Consider the following 17,545-nt stretch of genomic DNA (forward strand, 5'->3'; position numbering starts at 1 on the left):
ACTCTTTCTTGCATAAGTAGGTGCATCACAAACAAGTCTAAGGAGGTCAGGCCGTATGCTGGAGTACTGTGTCCCCTCTGTGCAGCATTGGTCAGGCTACAGCTGGAGTACTGCATCCAGTTTTGGGTGCTGCACTTCAAGAGGGATGTAGATAACCTGCAAAGGGTTCAGAGGAGGGCCACCCATCTGGTTAAAGGCCTTCAGGAAAAACTCTAAGAGGACCGATTGAGGGACCTAAATCTCTTCAGCCTCTGCAAGAGAAGGCTGAGAGATGATCTTGTGGCCATCTACAAACTCATCTGGGGGGGGGAGCAGGAAATAAGGAATACAATGTTTACCAGGGCGCCCATCAGGGTAACTAGAAACAATGGCCACAAACTGAAGGAGAGCAAATTTAGACTGGGCATCGGGAAAAGTCTTTACAGTGAGGGTTGCAAAAATATGGAATATACTTCCAAGGGAGATGGTGCTTTCCCCTACCTTCTCTTTAAGAAGAGATTGGACAAACACCTGGCTGGGGTCATGGGAGCCCAGCACGCTTTCCTGCCTGGGGCAGGGGGTTGGAACTGATTACCTAATATGTCCTTTCTGACCCTAAAATCTATAACAGCATATTCTAATCCCCACCTACTTAACTACAAACATTTCCAGAAAGAAATGGCATCTCTGTAAAAATGCTGAGACTGGGATTATGAAAATAAGTTGAAAATAGAAGCAACCTAAATTGCACCATCATAATCAATTAATCTAAATATGAATTACTGCACTACTACATCTTATTAAAATACTAATTCTTTATAAATTAGAAAAAGACATTATCCCAGAGTAGAATAAATATCTCTATCTCTTGCTAAAAGAAGGGAATTAAATGTCCCTTGCAAAGGAAATATTTCAAAATCACTAGTTCCCAAGACATTCAACAACTGGGTATGAACAAGAGTGGGAACTAATGCCAACCCCTTCACTAATCCTGAATATTTAATCTCTGAATGCATACCAAAAGTCAAACAAAACTGCAACTTGATTTACTGGATCAGCTATAGAGTACCTTTTCCAAGAATCATATATTATGCTACAGAAGCACACTAAAATGTTAGATATTTAGGTTCCAAATTCTACGGGACATGTCCTCTGATATGTCAGTTCACACCAGCTAAGGACCTAGTTCTGTGTAGTGTCCATTTTAGTTGCTTTTGATTTTCTGCAAAAAACTCACGATTTCATTCTCCATCTCTACTTCCTATATTCTCCCTTCACTCCTTTAGTTCCCTCCCTTCCTCCTCATGACCTATTTTTTTAAGTCAATAAATCTCCCTTCATCTAACTTCACTTTTAGTTCCTTCCTGCTTCCCTATGCTTTTGAAGCCTCCTTCTTGGATTAGCCATTCTTCAGGCAGCAGAGTTTTTTGTCTGTTTCTTTGGTTGTTAAGCACCTTGTCAAAATAAAGCAAATAATATTAGTTGGGGAGATGCTGTGTTAGTGACTCTGCTCTTTGTTATAACAGATCATGTCAATTTTTGTAACCATGCTGATCTGAAGACTTCTTGGTCTAGGACAGGAACGGAAGAGGTGAGGATGAAATCCCACTTTTAGTCTTCATCCCCAATGATTCAAGACCTATAACTGCAAACTGCAGCACAAGGGCTGCCTCTTCCATGCTTCCCATAGAATAAAAAATCTTCTAACATGCCACTTGTTCAGGGCAGGAGGCACAATTTTGGGATTGGGGATCAGATCCCAATAGTGCCGTTTCTACTTGCCAGTACAAGGGGAGCTCAGGACCACAATCATGGCTCAGCGAGGTAGCTTCTCACCTGGAGGCGAGGAGGCATAGGTTGCTCCTAGTGAAGCAGAAGCTTACCTATACTGCCCTCCATGCTTCCCCCCTACCCTTGCCCCTCAGTATTGATTGACCAACCTCAAAAGGAGCACTACAGAAGTAATCTCCCTGCACCAACAAGATGAAAGTCAAGGGCCTCCAAGTCCAGGGTCAGGGCTAATAATCAGGCAGCTGGAAACTCTGGCTAGGGATCACAATGGAGTTTCAAATTGACCAATGCGGTCCAGGGCTGGGCTTACAATCAACTTCTTTCATATACTTCATTTCTCCTTCTACACATCAACATGGCAGAGCCACCCTACTATTTTATCGTCGGGGGACAGAATACAGACCTTCACATGGCTTCCCCTGTTAGTAGCTACGTAAGCAAGCCAATTGTGTCAAACTACTTTCAACCTACTCATCTACCATCACAAACCTATCGACAATCATCCGATTGTCGGTTTTGGTTCCAGGCTGTTTCAAGACATTTTCCAGAGGAAATGCCCTGTTGGACATGGTCCTGGCCACAGGCAACGACCTGGTAAATGGGGCCTCCAGATCCTTGACCCCCTGGGTGATAGCGATCATCGCTTGCTGGAATTCACCATCCAGCGCAGGGTGTCAAGGTCCTGCAGCAAGATGGTAGCCCTAGACTTCAAGGAAGGCCAACTTCAATGAGTTGAGATTAGTGGGAGAGGCACTGGGGTTCGAGAGCAGGGGGGCTCAGTGCCCAAAATGAGTGGTCATTCCTTAAGGAGACAATACTCAGGGCCCAAGGGGTGACCATACCAACAAAAATGCAAGGGGGGGGGGGATAATTGCCTGAAAGCCCCCCGGCTCACCAAGGGTGTACGGGAATGCCTGATTGTCAAAAAGGCAGTGTACAGCCAGTGGAAGGGGGAGTGCTATCTCCAAAGTGGAGTATACCTCCTCTGCTCAGGCCTGTAGGGGGGCTGTCAGGAAAGCTAAGGCGGACATAGAGCTAGGACTTTCGTCCAAAAACAAAGATAACAAAAAGTCCTTTTTCAAATATATAGGGAGGATGAAGAAGGCACCGGGAAATGTGGGGCCCTTGCAAGATCCTCTGGGCTACCTGGTGGTTGTGCCAGAGGAGAAAGCAGACCTCTTTAACCAATTCTTCACCTGTTTTCTTGGGCAGGGCCCAGGACTTCCCTGCTGTGATGCCAGATGGAGTCAAGGGAATGCCTCCAGACCTCAGGTTGGGGAGGACCGGGTTAGAGAGCTTCTGGAGGGGCTGCTGGACATGTTCAAATCAGCGGGTCCAGATGCTCTTCACCCCAGGATGTTGAGGGAGTGAGCAGGACATGGCTTTACGAGCACTCGTGGTGCTCGGGCCAGATGATTGGAAGAGAGCCAATGTGGTCCCCATCTTTAAAAAAGGGAAGAGGGAGGACCCAGGCAACTATAGGCCTGTCAGTCTTCTCTCAATCCTAGGGAAACTCTTTGAGAAGATCATCTGGAGCACATCTGCGATGGGCCGACCTCAGAGATGATGCTCAAGGGCAACCAGCACGGTTTCATTAGGGGCAGGTCATGTCAGACCAACCTGACTGTCTTTTATGATCAGGTCACAAAAGCACTGGATGTAGGTGCTGCCGTGAATGTAGTCTTTCTGGACTTCAGCAAGTCCTTTGACACCATCTCCCACCCCATCCTCATTAAAAATTGGGCAACTGTGGCATTGATGCCTACACAGTCAGATGGATTGCAGATTGGCTGAAAGGTCGTACACAAAGGGTGGTGGTGGACGGGTCATATTCAACCTGGGGAGAAGTGGGCAGCGGAGTCCCCCAGGGCTTGGTCCTGGGCCCGTGCTATTCAATCTCTTTATCAGCAATTTGGACGACGAAGTGAAAAGCATCCTGTTCAAATATGCTGATAATACAAAAATTACGGGTGAGGTGAGCACACTAGTGGGAGGGAAAGACTGCAGCAAGACCTGGATAGGTTACAGGGGTGGGCTAACAAAAACAGGATGTGCTTCAATACTGACAAGCGCAGGGTGCTGCACTTGGGCAGTAGTAACCAGCATCACACTTATAAGTGTGCGGGGTCTGCTCCCTACTGGGGTCTCTGGCGCGCCAGCTGGAGGAGCTCCAGGCCACAGTCCAGAGACTGCATGCCATCAGGGACTGTGAGCAGGAGATAGACTCCTACTGCCAGGCCCTTCTCCCCCGGGAGCCACAGGGGAGAGCTCCGTCTCCCTCCGCGACTAAGGAGGACTCTGGGACCTCCCGCTCTGCCCACTCAGGGGCATGGACCAAGGTGGTCAAGGGCCTCAAGGCCCGCCGCACCAAGGCCCCTGCCCCGCCGGAGCTCAGCAACAGGTTCGCACCTCTTGCAGCCCCAGCAGAGCCCACGCAGTTGCCAGCTCCCGCAGGCAACCCAGGCTCGACAGCAGCTACTGGCCCCGCTCTCCCCAAGACAAAGTGTAAGGTGTTTGTTGTGGGAGACTCCATCCTGCGGGGCACTGAGGGGGCAATCTGCCGCCCTGACCCCTTAGCCCGGGAAGTCTGCTGCTTCCTGGGGGCCCGCATCCAAGACATTGCGGAGAGGATCCCGCAGCTCCTCCGGCCCACAGACCACTACCCCATGCTCCTTATTCATGTGGGCACCAATGACACGGCTCGGAGCACCCCCAGCCAGGTCATGAGGCGCTACAGGGAGTTGGGAGTGGGGCTTAGGGGTCTGGGAGCTCAGGTAGTGTTTTCGTCGATCCTCCCAGTCTCGGGCTATGGGCTGAGGAGGGAGAGGAGGATCCATGCGGTGAACCAAAGGACTGCGGCGCTGGTGTTATTGGGAAGGCTTTGGCTCCTTGGAGAGAGAGGCAGCGAGCTGCTGGGAAGAGATGGCCTCCACCTCTCTCCCCTGGGGAGGAGGCTCTTCTCAGCCAGGCTGGCTGACCTGCTCCACCGGGCTTTAAACTAAGCCTGCTGGGGGATGGGGGGGGACTACTGCCCCTGCTGGCCCGCTGAACGGCCCTTGCAAAGCCAGCGGACCAAGGCACTTAAGGGGGCACTTAAGGGAGCCCACCCCTGCCCCAGCCCTGGCACAATCTGTGGGCAAGGCACGAGCTCCCAAGAGCACACTTGCCTGCCTGTACACTAATGCCAGGAGCCTGGGCAACAAGCAGGATGAGCTCGTCCTCCTGCTCAGTGCAAATAAATATGATGTCATTGGGATAACGGAGACCTGGTGGGACTCCACGTATGACTGGACCACGGGGATAGAGGGCTATACCCTATACAAGAGGGATCGTGTTGACAAAAGGGGCGGGGGTGTAGCTCTCTATGTGAAGGAAAGCTACATGTCCCTGCAAGCTGATGTTGGCGACTGGCATGGACAGCTAGAGACCCTCTGGGTAAAAATTCGTGGGGAATATGGCACAGGGGACACAACGGTGGGAGTCTACTACAGACCTCCCAGCAAAAGTCCCGAGCTTGACCAGGAGTTCGCCCGGGAACTGACTGAGGCCGCTTGCTCCAGGACCTTGGTTGTCATGGGTGACTTCAATTACCCAGACATCTCGTGGGAAGATCACTCAGCTCTATCTGAGCGGGTGCAAAGCTTTCTCTCGTGCGTGGATGACCTTTACCTGACTCAAGAAGTCTATGGGCCAACGAGAGGCAAAGCGCTGCTTGACCTGGTACGGCTACGGGGGACGACCTAAATCGGCGACCTAGTGATTGATGGGAAGCTGGGTGACAGCAACCACGAGCTGATCACCTTCACCATCCACCGTAAAGCTGGCAAGTCAGTCAGCAACACAGAAGTCCTTGACTTCAGAAAAGCCGACTTTGACAAGCTCAAGAGGCTAGTCGGTCAGGCCCTCAGGGACCATGACCCCAGGGAGATGGGAGTTCAAGAAGAGTGGATGCTTCTCAAGGAAGCGATCCTCAGTGCACAAGCTAAATCTATTCCAACACGGAGGAAAGGGAGCAAGAAGGCACAGCAGCCCCCCTGGCTCCCCAGGGACCTAGCGGACCTACCGTGGCTAAAAAGGAAAGCCTACAAAGGATGGAGGACGGGATTCACCTCCAAGGAGGATTACTCCGCGCTGGTCTGGTGCTGCAGGGAGCAAACCAGGAAAGCCAAGGCTGCAACTGAACTCCAACTAGCTTCAGGCATCAAGGACAACAAAAAGTCCTTTTTCAGATATATGTGGGGAGCCGGAGGAAAAGCAAGGGCAATGTTGGACCCCTGCTAAACCAGATGGGGCAACTGACAACTGACGCCCAGGAAAAAGCCAACCTATTAAATAGGCACTTCGCATCAGTCTTTCATCAGTCACACGGGATGCCCATGCCTGCTATGGGACAGGGAAATCTGGGTGAGGGGGATCCCCTACCCTCCAATGCTGACCTCGTGAAGGAACACCTTGAGAAGCTGGATACCTTCAAGTCAGCTGGCCCTGACAATCTACACCCCAGGGTACTCAAGGAGCTGGCGAGCATCATAGCCCAGCCCCTGGCACGGATCTTTGAAAACTCCTGGCGCTCTGGTGTAGTGCCCGAAGACTGGAAGAAGGCCAATGTGGTGCCGATCTTCAAGAAAGGGAGGAGAGTGGATCCGGCTAACTACAGGCCCATTAGCCTGACTTCTATCCTGGGGAAGATCTTAGAAAAGTTTATTAAGCAGGCCATCCTTGAGGGACTGGCCCAGGCTAACACTGTAAGGGACAGCCAGCACAGGTTTGTTGCGGGTAGGTCTTGTTTGACCAATATCATTTCCTTCTATGACCAGGTGACCTATCACCTGGACAAGGGAGAAGAGATTGATGTCATATATCTTGACTTCAAAAAAGCTTTTGATCTAGTATCCCATGATCACCTCTTGGCCAAACTGCCCAGTTGTGGCCTTGGCTCCACCACGATCCGCTGGCTAGGAAATTGGCTTCGTGGTCGGACCCAAAGGGTTGTGATTGATGGCAGTCACTCATCATGGTGCCCTGTGACCAGTGGGGTCCCTCAAGGCTCTGTCCTGGGACCCATCCTGTTCAACATCTTCATTAACAATGTGGACATTGAAGTCCGGAGTGGAGTGGCCAAGTTCGCCCGTGACACCGAACTTTGGGGCAAAGCATCCATGCCAGAAGATAGGCGGGGGATCCAGGCTGACCTGGACAAGCTCAGCAAATGGGCAGACGAGAACCTCATGGTGTTTAACACCAAAAAATGCAAGGTTCTCCACCTTGGGAGGAAAAACCTGCAGCACCCTTATAGGCTCGGCAGTGCTACGTTGGTTAGCACTACAGAAGAAAGAGACTTGGGGGTCATCATTGACCACAAGATGAACATGAGCCTGCAATGCGATGCTGCAGCTAGTAAAGCGACCAAAATGCTGGTGTGCATCCATAGATGCTTCTCGAGCAAATCCCGGGACGTCATTCTCCCCTTGTTCTCGGCCTTGGTGAGGCCGCAGCTGGAGTACTGCGTCCAGTTTTGGGCTCCACAATGTTGTAATTATCTTGCACTTGCTAAGTGCTATAGGTGGCCATGTTCGCATGTGTTTAATGTTTATGTAACAAGTGCTGGGTGGATGGGAGACTCTGGGGCTGCAGCGTGCAAGCAGCATGCGGCTGGAATTTTCCGCACGGGGTTTCTCAAGGGGAAGTCCAGGGCTTGTCAATAATGTGACGGTCACCGCCCCGGGCAAAAGAGAAAGCGCCGCATGTAATTAGACCGCCCCGCATCACAGAGAGTATAAAAATCATCGCGCTGTGAACTTTGGGGTCTTTGCGCGCCCGACGGAACGAAACGTACCCCACGACGACTGACACGGAGCGACCTTCGGCCTGATCAGCCGGAGGGAAGGACGCCAGACCCGCCTGATCCCGGCGACCCCTCCCCGGTTCCACACGAGTGTGAGTGGGTGCTCCCTGGTGCACCCAGTATAGTGATTTTGTTTGTTTAGTAATAAAATCAAGCCTGACCCTGTAAATCGAGTGTGATCTGCATAAGCCCGGCCATTATAAAAGATCCTGTCCACACGCAATTCAAAAAGGATGTGGAGAAGCTTGAGAGAGTCCAGAGGAGAGCCACGCGCATGATCAGAGGTCAGGAAAACAGATCTTACGATGACAGGCTGAGAGACATGGGACTCTTTAGCCTGGAAAAGCGCAGGCTCAGGGGTGATCTGATGGCCACCTATAAGTTTATCAGGGGTGACCACCAGCATCTGGGGGAACATCTGTTCACCAGAGCGCCCCAAGGGATGACGAGGTCGAACGGTCACAAACTCCTGCAAGACCGTTTCAGGCTGGATATAAGGAAGAATTTCTTTACTGTCCGAGCCCCCAAGGTCTGGAACAGTCTGCCAGCGGAGGTGGTTCAAGCACCTACATTGAACACCTTCAAGAGTAAACTGGAGGCTTAATCTTGCTGGGATCCTATGACCCCAGCTGACTTCCTGCCCTTTGGGCAGGGGGCTGGACTCGATGATCTCCCGAGGTCCCTTCCAGCCCTAATGTCTATGAAATCTATCAAATCTATGAAGACGGGAAACTCCCTTCTTGAGAACACAGAGGCAGAACGGGATCTTGGAGTCATTACTGACTCCAAGATGAACATGGGCCAACAATGCAAGGTCACAGTTGGCAGGGCTAACCGGACATTGTCGTGCATCCACAGGTGCATCTCAAGCAGGGTCAAGGAGGCGATCCTCCTCCTATGTGCAACACTGGTCAGGCCACAGCTGGAGTACTGTGTCCAGTTCTGTGCGCCCCACTTCAGGAGGGATGTGGACAGCATCAAGAGGGTCCAGAGGAGGGCCACCCGCATGATCCGGGGACTACAGGGCAAACCCTGCAATGAGAGACTGCGGAACCTGAACCTGTTCAACCTTCGCAAGAGAAGGCTGAGGGGGGACCTGGTGACCGTCTATAAACTCACTAGGGGGCGGCCTGAAGGGTTTGGGAGAGACCTCGTTTCCCTTAGCACCCCCTGACATAACAAGGAATAACAGCCACAAGTTGTTGGAGAGTAGGTTTAGATTAGACATCCCTAAGAACTACTTCACAGTTAGGGCGGCTAGGATCTGGAATCAACTTCCATGGGAAGTGGTACTGGCTCCTACCCTGGGGGTCTTTAAGAGGAGCCTACCTAGCTGGAGTCACTTGACCCCAGTTTTTTCTCCTGCCCAAGCAGGGGGTTGGACTTGAAGATCTCCAAGGTCCCTTCCGACCCTACTTCTATGATTCTATAAAGACCCTGACATTGAACATGGGAGCTGTTTCAAGACCTTGCTGTAGGTTCTTGGCTTGAGCCAAATATCAGACCTGGCCCAGACCTGCTCCACATTCAATCTGACTTTACAAACCAGCCATAAAAACAGACTGTGTAGAATAACAGAATAATGCAGAACATTATTATGGCTGCTCTTCCATTTTATGGTACTTTAAAATTGGGTTCACATGTAGCACTCTTTCATTTATGCCGCAATTAATGTGTTAATTGTGACATAAATATAACATGTAAAGACAGCCCTAAGCATATATGAAATTGAAAGTAACAAACGATTTAAACAACATAGCTATTACTACAGTTGGTCTTCCAGAGGTGCTCAGAAGGCAAAGTAAAGCATGAACAGCTAATAAAGATATTAATTTTTCATTTTCAAAGTCATATGAAGGAACAAAACTGAGATGTGATAGTCAGCTGCTGAATTGCACTTAGATTCATTTTGTAACAATGGTTTGGCATCCAGGAATGTGTGCGCGCCAAACCTACTGCTGTATATAATGTTCCAAGGCAAGATCAGTTTTCAGTCAGCAATTTTCAGGCTCCGTCCTTTTTTGTTGTAGTCAGAATACTGTGTGTGGCTCTTGAAACTTTCCAGCAAAGACAAAAAATTATCTTAACAGCTACAATTAGTCTGATTACAGAAACCTGCAAGATTTGCAAAGAGGACAATATTTCCTAAGGAAGTAACAAAGGCTTTAAAAAAAATCAGTAGCATCTGATATGTACACTGCACCTTTTCTAGAATGAAAGAATCAATATATAGCATTTAACTACTTTCAGGAATAGCAAAATATAGTGTGTGAGCTTTGGCACCCAACATGCAGTACTTTATATCACAAACTAATTTACAAATAAACCTTTCTTCCACGTTTTCTAATTAACCCAACCATCTTATCCTTGGTGCTAAAAATTTTCAGCTTAGCCTTTCTTCTATTTTAATATACTTATTTGCTAGTATTGCTTAAGTTTTAACTGCAGTCCCCTTAGATGACTAAAAACAAACAACTTTTTTAATTTAAAAAAATGTCTAACTTGTTTGGAATCCAACTCCACCATGTGGAGAGCTCCGTCTCATTCTCTCCTAAAATGGGCACCCTTACGTGCTTCTATAATGTTGTGATTTAGGTCAACAACTCAGCAAGGAGCAAGACATCCAGCTAACAGGTGGTAGCACTGACTTCAGTATAACCACTCCATTTGACTAGGGCACTTTTTCAGGAAGTGAGAGACCTAGGGTCTCGGCCCCAATCATGCTCAAGGGATTTGTTCTAACTTCCAGAATACAGGCTAGCAGGCTAAAATCATTCTCCCTTTCTCTCTTTGGAAACAGGGCACCGGAAAGGAAAAGAATACAAGAGTCAGGCTGCAAAAGACACCAAGTAAGAGGAAGCTTGACTGTAGCCCAGTATGGAGGGCACTTTCCTGGGACTGGTAGAGCACGGATTATGCTCCTAATGTTCTAAATCCCCAAATCATTTTACGTTAAATAATCATTGGACAAAATTCATAAACAGCATTTAAGGCAAGGACCCAGGGCTCCCTCTAGCCAAACATTAATTCAGTGCAGTTTTCCTCCACATAAGGAATCAGGGACTGAGACTAAATTTGTGTGCCACACAGACAGAACTGGACTACAACCCAGCTTAGGTAGAAAGCTGGATGTCTACATGGCCATCCTGGGTTACCTCAGAGTAGGCACATTAGGCCAAAACTATTTGCGTCAAACTTTTCAAGCCAAAACAGAACACAAGGAAGCCAGGAGTTTCATATGTATTGCCTGTAGTGCCCAGAAGCCAAATACCATCTACTATAGTGTATAAGAAGTGAAACAGAAACTAGGCCAAAGGCCCCAGATGTACAAATTATTCTGCATATGCAGCCTCTTTCATCCATGAAGACACCCAGTGAAGTTATTAGGACTACCTGGGAATGTAAGAGAATGGTAATAAGAATGGTACTGGAAAAGTAACATGCCACTAGCCACATAACAAAAAGGACAGAAGTCTAAACTGTGTGCACACTGCAATGGTGAGGAAGTGAAGCATCACACGAAGTGGACACCCACAAACACTGGTTACAGAACTGAAGAGGTGAGTGAATTTTGGCAGCAGCATTTCAAATATGCTGGGTTGTGGCAGGCTTGTGTTTAAAAATGAATGGGAGATATTGCAATAGTCAAGTTGGAAGGTGAAGTAGTAGAGCACGGATAAGCAATTGTCACTGGAGAGAATGGAAGGGAAGGATATTTTAAAGGTTTCGGAAAAGCATAATAATAGTTATGACGTTAATTTTTAAGTTTATAAAAGACCTTCAAAGCTATGAATGTGGCAGCATGCCAGGTTGTTCTTTAACATACTTTAGAGAAACAGTAAATACAAAACAAAAAACTGTAACAATAAAAATACATTCATGTTCCATAAAACAAGCTAAGCAAAACAGCAAGAAACTGCTCAAATTTCTAACCGAAAACATAAAGCCAAATGTTATTTAGCTGGTAGGATTATAATTTTAAAGCCAGTTTCAGGGTTATATTCTCTACTGTTTTTGTTTCGTTGGTCAAAGAACCATAATCCTTTCAATGTTGCACTAATGGCAATGCCTTACCAGTGTAGATGCTGGCATTAGAAGCTGGGATGCCAAACTGTGACTCGATGAACTTGGGAATGAAGGTAATAAAAGCAGTAACAATGGCACTCTCAGCTGTGTATGACAAACTCACAAAAAGGAATGTCATGTTGCTTAAGATCCTGACAGCTGCTCTTGGAAGCTCTAAAAAAATGACAAAAATGACAAACGAATGTTATAAATAATGAATGGAAAACAAAACAAATTGATTTTCTCCGAATGGAATTCTAAATAATGGTTTGTTAGCATTTGGCCATATTGGCTAAATAAATAAGGAAAAAAAAAAAAAAGAGAGCGAGAGAGAGAAAGCGCAAGCAGGTTTGTGACTGGAAATATTTTCCTGTGTTCTACTGCTTTCTTAACGTATCCCCTCTGGGGTTCTAATGCTACTCTGCAAAAGCACGGGGCTCTAATTACAAAAGCAGGGCCTTGAAAGCAATCTTGAAACAGCTAAAAAACAGGGTCACAATTGTAGTTTAAGTTGCTTCAAAATGTCTTTGATGGGTCTTTCATTTCCAATTTATATATCTCGATTTTTTTAAGTTACCTTGGGGATAATACTCAGGTTATATTTCTTTATCAACAACATTTTTTTGCACCCTTCGTGATCAAGAAGTCCATATCCTGTATTGCTCTACCAACAACCTATTGCTTAAATTATTCTGCTTCAGATATACTGGTGATACCACCATAATCTGAAAATGTAACCAGTATGATTTTGTAGTTAGTAAATTCTGTCAGTAATACAAAAACAAAGTGGAACATGATTTACAAAGCATATAAAATACAGCATTTGGGCAAGAATGCTCAGACAAGGATTTGCAAAAAAAAGAGAATACAGAGCAGTGCTTTAAAAGGCACAACAATTCATAAATATTGAAATTATTCCAGAAACAATCATTGATAACCCAAAAATTCAGAACTGACAAACTTGAAATAAAGCTAAATGCACCATGGTATGGATATACACAGTTTAGGCATCTGAAGAACTTTTAACTCAGTACTCAAGTGAAACCATGTGATAACCATTTAATTAAGATTAATACATTCATCCATTTTCCCCCCAGACTAAATGCATATAATTTTCAAACATTTTATTTTTATTTGTTTGCTTTTTTTAATACTTTTTTCCTTTGGAAATGTTTCTACAATGCTGAGTCTATAACTAAATTTACTTCCACTAATGTAGCTTTTCTGTCTAGGAAAAGCAAAGGAGATTGAAATAGCCAAGGTAGAAGATTAAGTATGGCATAGATAAGTGGTTTGTTTGCTGTGGAGAATGGAGAGGAAGGATATTTTAAAGGTTGGATACAAAGCTCCTTAAATTCTTTGAAAAGTTTTCCATGGACTTTGACAGAGTTTAAAGTAACTTTTATACATAGTTTAATAGGAAGATGCTGAATTCTTGAATAGATATACTGTCTGTGTTAGTGTGTGTTATGGGGAAATCCTACTCTCCTTGTTCTTCTGAGTTCATTGGGGTTATTTGTCTGAATAAAATAAGCCCGTTCAAAACTGGTCAGGGTGCAAATAAGCATATATATATATTGGTCTGCTTCCAATTTTAACCTCTGCTAGTCCTGTAAAATTCTACTAAATGAATTAGACAGAAGAAATTATCCTTTTGATCTAGTTTCAAATGTTTTCCTGTGGCTCTAAAAAGAAAAAAATATATATTAAATTTTAAAATCTAAAACATGATGGAGAAAGAAAGAACACCCAAATTCTCCAGAACCCCTCTTATTTTGAATAGCTGGTGTTTTAAAACAACCATATGGTTAGGCCTGTAGCAAAAGTTACTGAAAAGTTATGATACTGAAATGATAAACCAAAAACAAACAAGGTGACATTTGGGTATGAGGATGATGTAAATGTCAGTACAAAAACAGAGAGGAGATTAAAGTTTCATGACAATGCCAAAATTACATCGTTAAATACCTAAACTAAATTATGGAAAGTGGTAAGTAAGAAAAGGAAGCATTGCTAAAATCCTGTGACAGTCATATTACAAATTCAGAACAAAAACGATACAGATCCAATTAAATACTGGTAAACTGCCCACTATTTAGTTTAAAAATAAAGGTAGGAGGTGAATCAAGGTCAACTAGAGCCCAAATGGAGCCAAATTTTTAAAAGCTGCTCAAATGTCCTTGCAACAGCCTGCACCCCCAAGCGTGGCTGTTGAAGAAAACAGATGCTGCAGGGCAGGGAGAGGAGCTTTCTTTAGAACAGGTTGAGGATCACTCAAGATACCCACATGATGATACCTCAAAGTCCTGGACTACTGGAGAAGAGACATTAAAATCACTAGTAGTTTAAAACCACCAGCTGTACCCTCCCCCTTAAAAGAGTGGGCTGCAATTGCTGCAAGAACAAAGGAGACTGGGGAAGTTAAATCAGGAAAAGCCAGGGCTGATTTTACTGGTAACTGGATTTCAGTCCAAGTAGCTAGTGATTTTAAATTTAAGCAGTCCACAACTGCGGTCATAAGCACAGAAAACTCTAAATCAAGGCCTGGTGAATGTCTGTTATCTATCCAGGAAGAGCAGAGGAAGGAAGAAGCTGTGGCTGGCAAATATCCCTCTACAAAACCATCTTCTCCCAGAGTGGAAAATCCAGTGCAATAAAGTGAGCTTTAAAAACTACAGGTACTACATTCACTTTTTCTTGTACTTTGTTTATGAAAACAACTGTCAATTATTTGAAGTATCCAGTAGATAATTTCACAGGAGTACTGAAATCCGACCTTTAAGCATCAGAATACTGTCCTCCAAAACTACACTTCCACTGCTAGAAAAAAACTGGAGACAGTATTTGAGATTAAATTTGTAATTTCTTGTGTTTCAGGGAAGAGTAATAGTCCCCAGTACATGTGAAATGAAAATAACCCAACATCAGTTTAGGTCACACTTTATTATATCAAATACTTCTACTCTGAACAAATAAATTTAACTGTAACATTACATTTTACAGTACGATTCTGCCACATTTTCATATATATATATCTATATCAAACAATCGTCTCACTACAACTAGATCTCGTATGCATTCTCAAGACAGGCCTTACTACACATGAATAGCAGCCAAAGACTTGAATAGCACATCAAAACTCCATGCTCTTTATGGACTATTAAGTACATTTTCTGTTAGTATTACTTATTCACAACACAGTAGCATCTAAATTCCGAGACTGGTTCCCATTATGAGAGGCACCACACAAAAATATAGACCAATTAGACCAGGGGTGGGCAAAATACAGCCCACGGGCTGGATCCAGCCCAAGGGGCCCCAAAAATTTAGAAAATTAATATTTATCTGCCCCTGGCTCCTGTCAAAGATGACAGGAGCAGTAGGACCCAAGGGAAGCCCCGCCTGGCTCTGCTCCCCCACGCCCGCAGCTGGACTCTGGAGTTGCTAATGGCTGCTCCAGCATGGGAAATTCAGGTAAGAAGTGGAAGGGGAGAAGGGAGAGGAGGGAGGCAGGGGAGGACCGCAGGGATTGCCCCAGTCCTCAGGCCTGGGCCAACTCCTGCTGAGCCCCATGGTTTGGCCATGTAGTCAGAAGCCAGTGGCCAGGAAAGCGACAGTGGCAGTGGGGAGAGGAGTGGCATGCAAGAGCATCAGTATCCTGGGGCCAGCACCAGCAGGACCCACAGTGGGGCAGCAGGAGTGCAGGACGCAGGCTGGCAGGGGTCTGGGGAGCTGGGCTGGACTGCACCAGCAGGGAAAGCGGGAAGTTGACCCAACTCCAGAGTCCCCGCTGGCCAGGACCCTGTGCTCTTGCCGCCCTGCTTTGGACCCCCACCAACACTGGCCCCAAGACATCGACGCAGGCCCCGCACTTCCCCCTAGCTGCCACTGGCTCTCGTGCGCCAGTTCACTCCCAGTGCCCAAACCCCAGTCCCACAGTATAGGCAGGAACCAGCGTGCAGCCCCGACCCCGTGTGCCCAACAAGCTGGGAACAAGCTGGTGCTCAATGCAAGGGAAAAGCAGCCCCCCCAACTCTGTGGCCGGTGCCCTTTGCTGCAGCTACTCACAACCCACGTGGAGCTGTCCTGCCTCTCCACGTTACTGCCACCCCCTGGGGCAGCAGTGGCAACGGCGAGCAGGCACAGGCAGCCCTGTGGGAGGGCCGCTTTCCTCCACACCAAGCAGCAGCTTCTGGGGAACGAACTGGTGCTCAGTGTGCAGGGCAAGCAGCCACTCCCCCTCCCTGTGGCTGGCACCCTGTGCTGCAGCTGCTTGGAGCCCATGCAAGACTGCCTGTGCCTGCTCTCTATTGCCACCGCTACCCTGTGGGGCAGTGGTGACACAGCAGAGAGGCAGGACACCCTTGTGCGGGCTGTGAGTGACTGCAGCAGGAAGCACCAGCCATGGCAGAGGGTGGGTGGGGGGGGACTGCTTTTCCACCATGCTGAGCACCAGCTCGTTCCTTGTGGGAGAGAGCAGGGTCGGGGCTGCACACTGGTCCATGCCTGTACCGCAGGCATGCGGCAGGGCCACTGGGAGTGAGCAGGCATGCAGGAGCTAGCGGCAGGCAGGCGGGAGCCTGGGACCCATACCAGTGTCCTTGGGCCAGCACCAGTGGGGCCCAGAGCAGGGAGGCAGGAACATGGAATCCCAGCCAGCAGGGGCTCTATGAAGCCGGGTCAGCTCCCCCCCTCTGCTTTCTAGCACAGACCAGCCAGCTCCACAGACCTCTGCCAGCCTGCCCCCCATGCTCCTATGGCCCCACTCTGGGCCCCGCCAACACTAGCCCCAGGACATTGGTGCAAGCCCCACACTCCCGCTCACTTCCATTTCTCCCCACCACCCACTCTGCACTATATGGTTCCCCTTTCCACATCCATACCCACAATCGCAGTAAGAAATCACTTCTGCATATACACCACAAAAGCAGACAAATCAGGACAAAAATATTTGTTTAAATTAAATTAAAATATATTATGGGGGTTTGATTTTTAGTATGCAATTTGTTTTTTTCCCCCCGAGATGGCAAATTCTCTTCCCCAAAGGAGTACTTCCAGGGGCAAATATGGGAACTTCTGGTGGCAAAGGTCAGAGGTTACAGGCAGGACTTCTAGTCCCAAGATGGCAACCAGAGTGCAGGACACCTGTCAAGGGGCGGGGCTACCCCTTGACAGCTTGCCAAAACTTGTTAAGTGGCCCTCTGCCCAAAATGATTGCCCATGCCTAAATTAAATAGAGACTGTCAGCTCTTCAAACCAAGACAAATAAAGGCTAGAAAGGAGAAAAGAAGGAAAAAGTGACTTGCCCAAGGTCACACTAGCAGATCAGTAGCAGAGCCACAAAAAGAATCAGACAGTCTACTTGTCAGTCCAGTGCAACCTGAATTCACTGATATTTACTGTTTTAATGGAAATCCTCTGTTACCTAGCAAGGAGTATCCTCTGTTACCTTTGGCCAGTGGAAAAAAGGAAATCTGATATTTCCAATTATCTGATTGAAGTCTGGTTCAACATGATCCAACCTGGTATTTCTGAATTTTTTCTTGTGCTCCGACAACCATATCATGGAACATCAATGAGCTGACATTCCTCATTCAAAACTGATTAGGAACATTGTAAAGCTTTAGAGAATCATCACTAGGTCAACTAACTTGGACTAATCACATCCAATGTTCATTTACCTGCACCTCTACCAATATCATACATGCCATCACCTCCTTACAGTGCCATTCTACGGCATGTTCCCACATGCAGGGGTGTCCGCTTGCAGCACAAAAAAAAAAAAAAAAAAAACACACAGTAGTGGCACAAATTTGTGCCATTACTTTTTGCCACTGTGCACGCCCCTGCACATGTGCTCTGGTG

The 17,545-nt window shown here is 47.0% G+C and overlaps 1 protein-coding gene across 3 annotated transcripts in view; it reads right to left on the minus strand.

Annotated features, from left to right (window-relative positions):
* SLCO5A1 (solute carrier organic anion transporter family member 5A1) overlaps window positions 1-17,545 on the minus strand; it is a 112,919-nt gene that overhangs the window by 34,472 nt on the left and 60,902 nt on the right. For all 3 annotated transcript variants that reach the window (XM_090040121.1, XM_090040120.1, XM_090040119.1), the window contains exon 4: window positions 11,690-11,854. In XM_090040121.1, the coding sequence (XP_089896247.1) occupies window positions 11,690-11,854 (165 nt within the window). The remainder of the gene's footprint in view (window positions 1-11,689; window positions 11,855-17,545) is intronic.

The sequence above is a fragment of the Crocodylus siamensis genome, chromosome 3, assembly GCF_052110815.1.
Source record: "Crocodylus siamensis isolate JL-2025a chromosome 3, ASM5211081v1, whole genome shotgun sequence".
In the NCBI taxonomy this organism is placed as follows: Eukaryota; Metazoa; Chordata; order Crocodylia; family Crocodylidae; genus Crocodylus; species Crocodylus siamensis.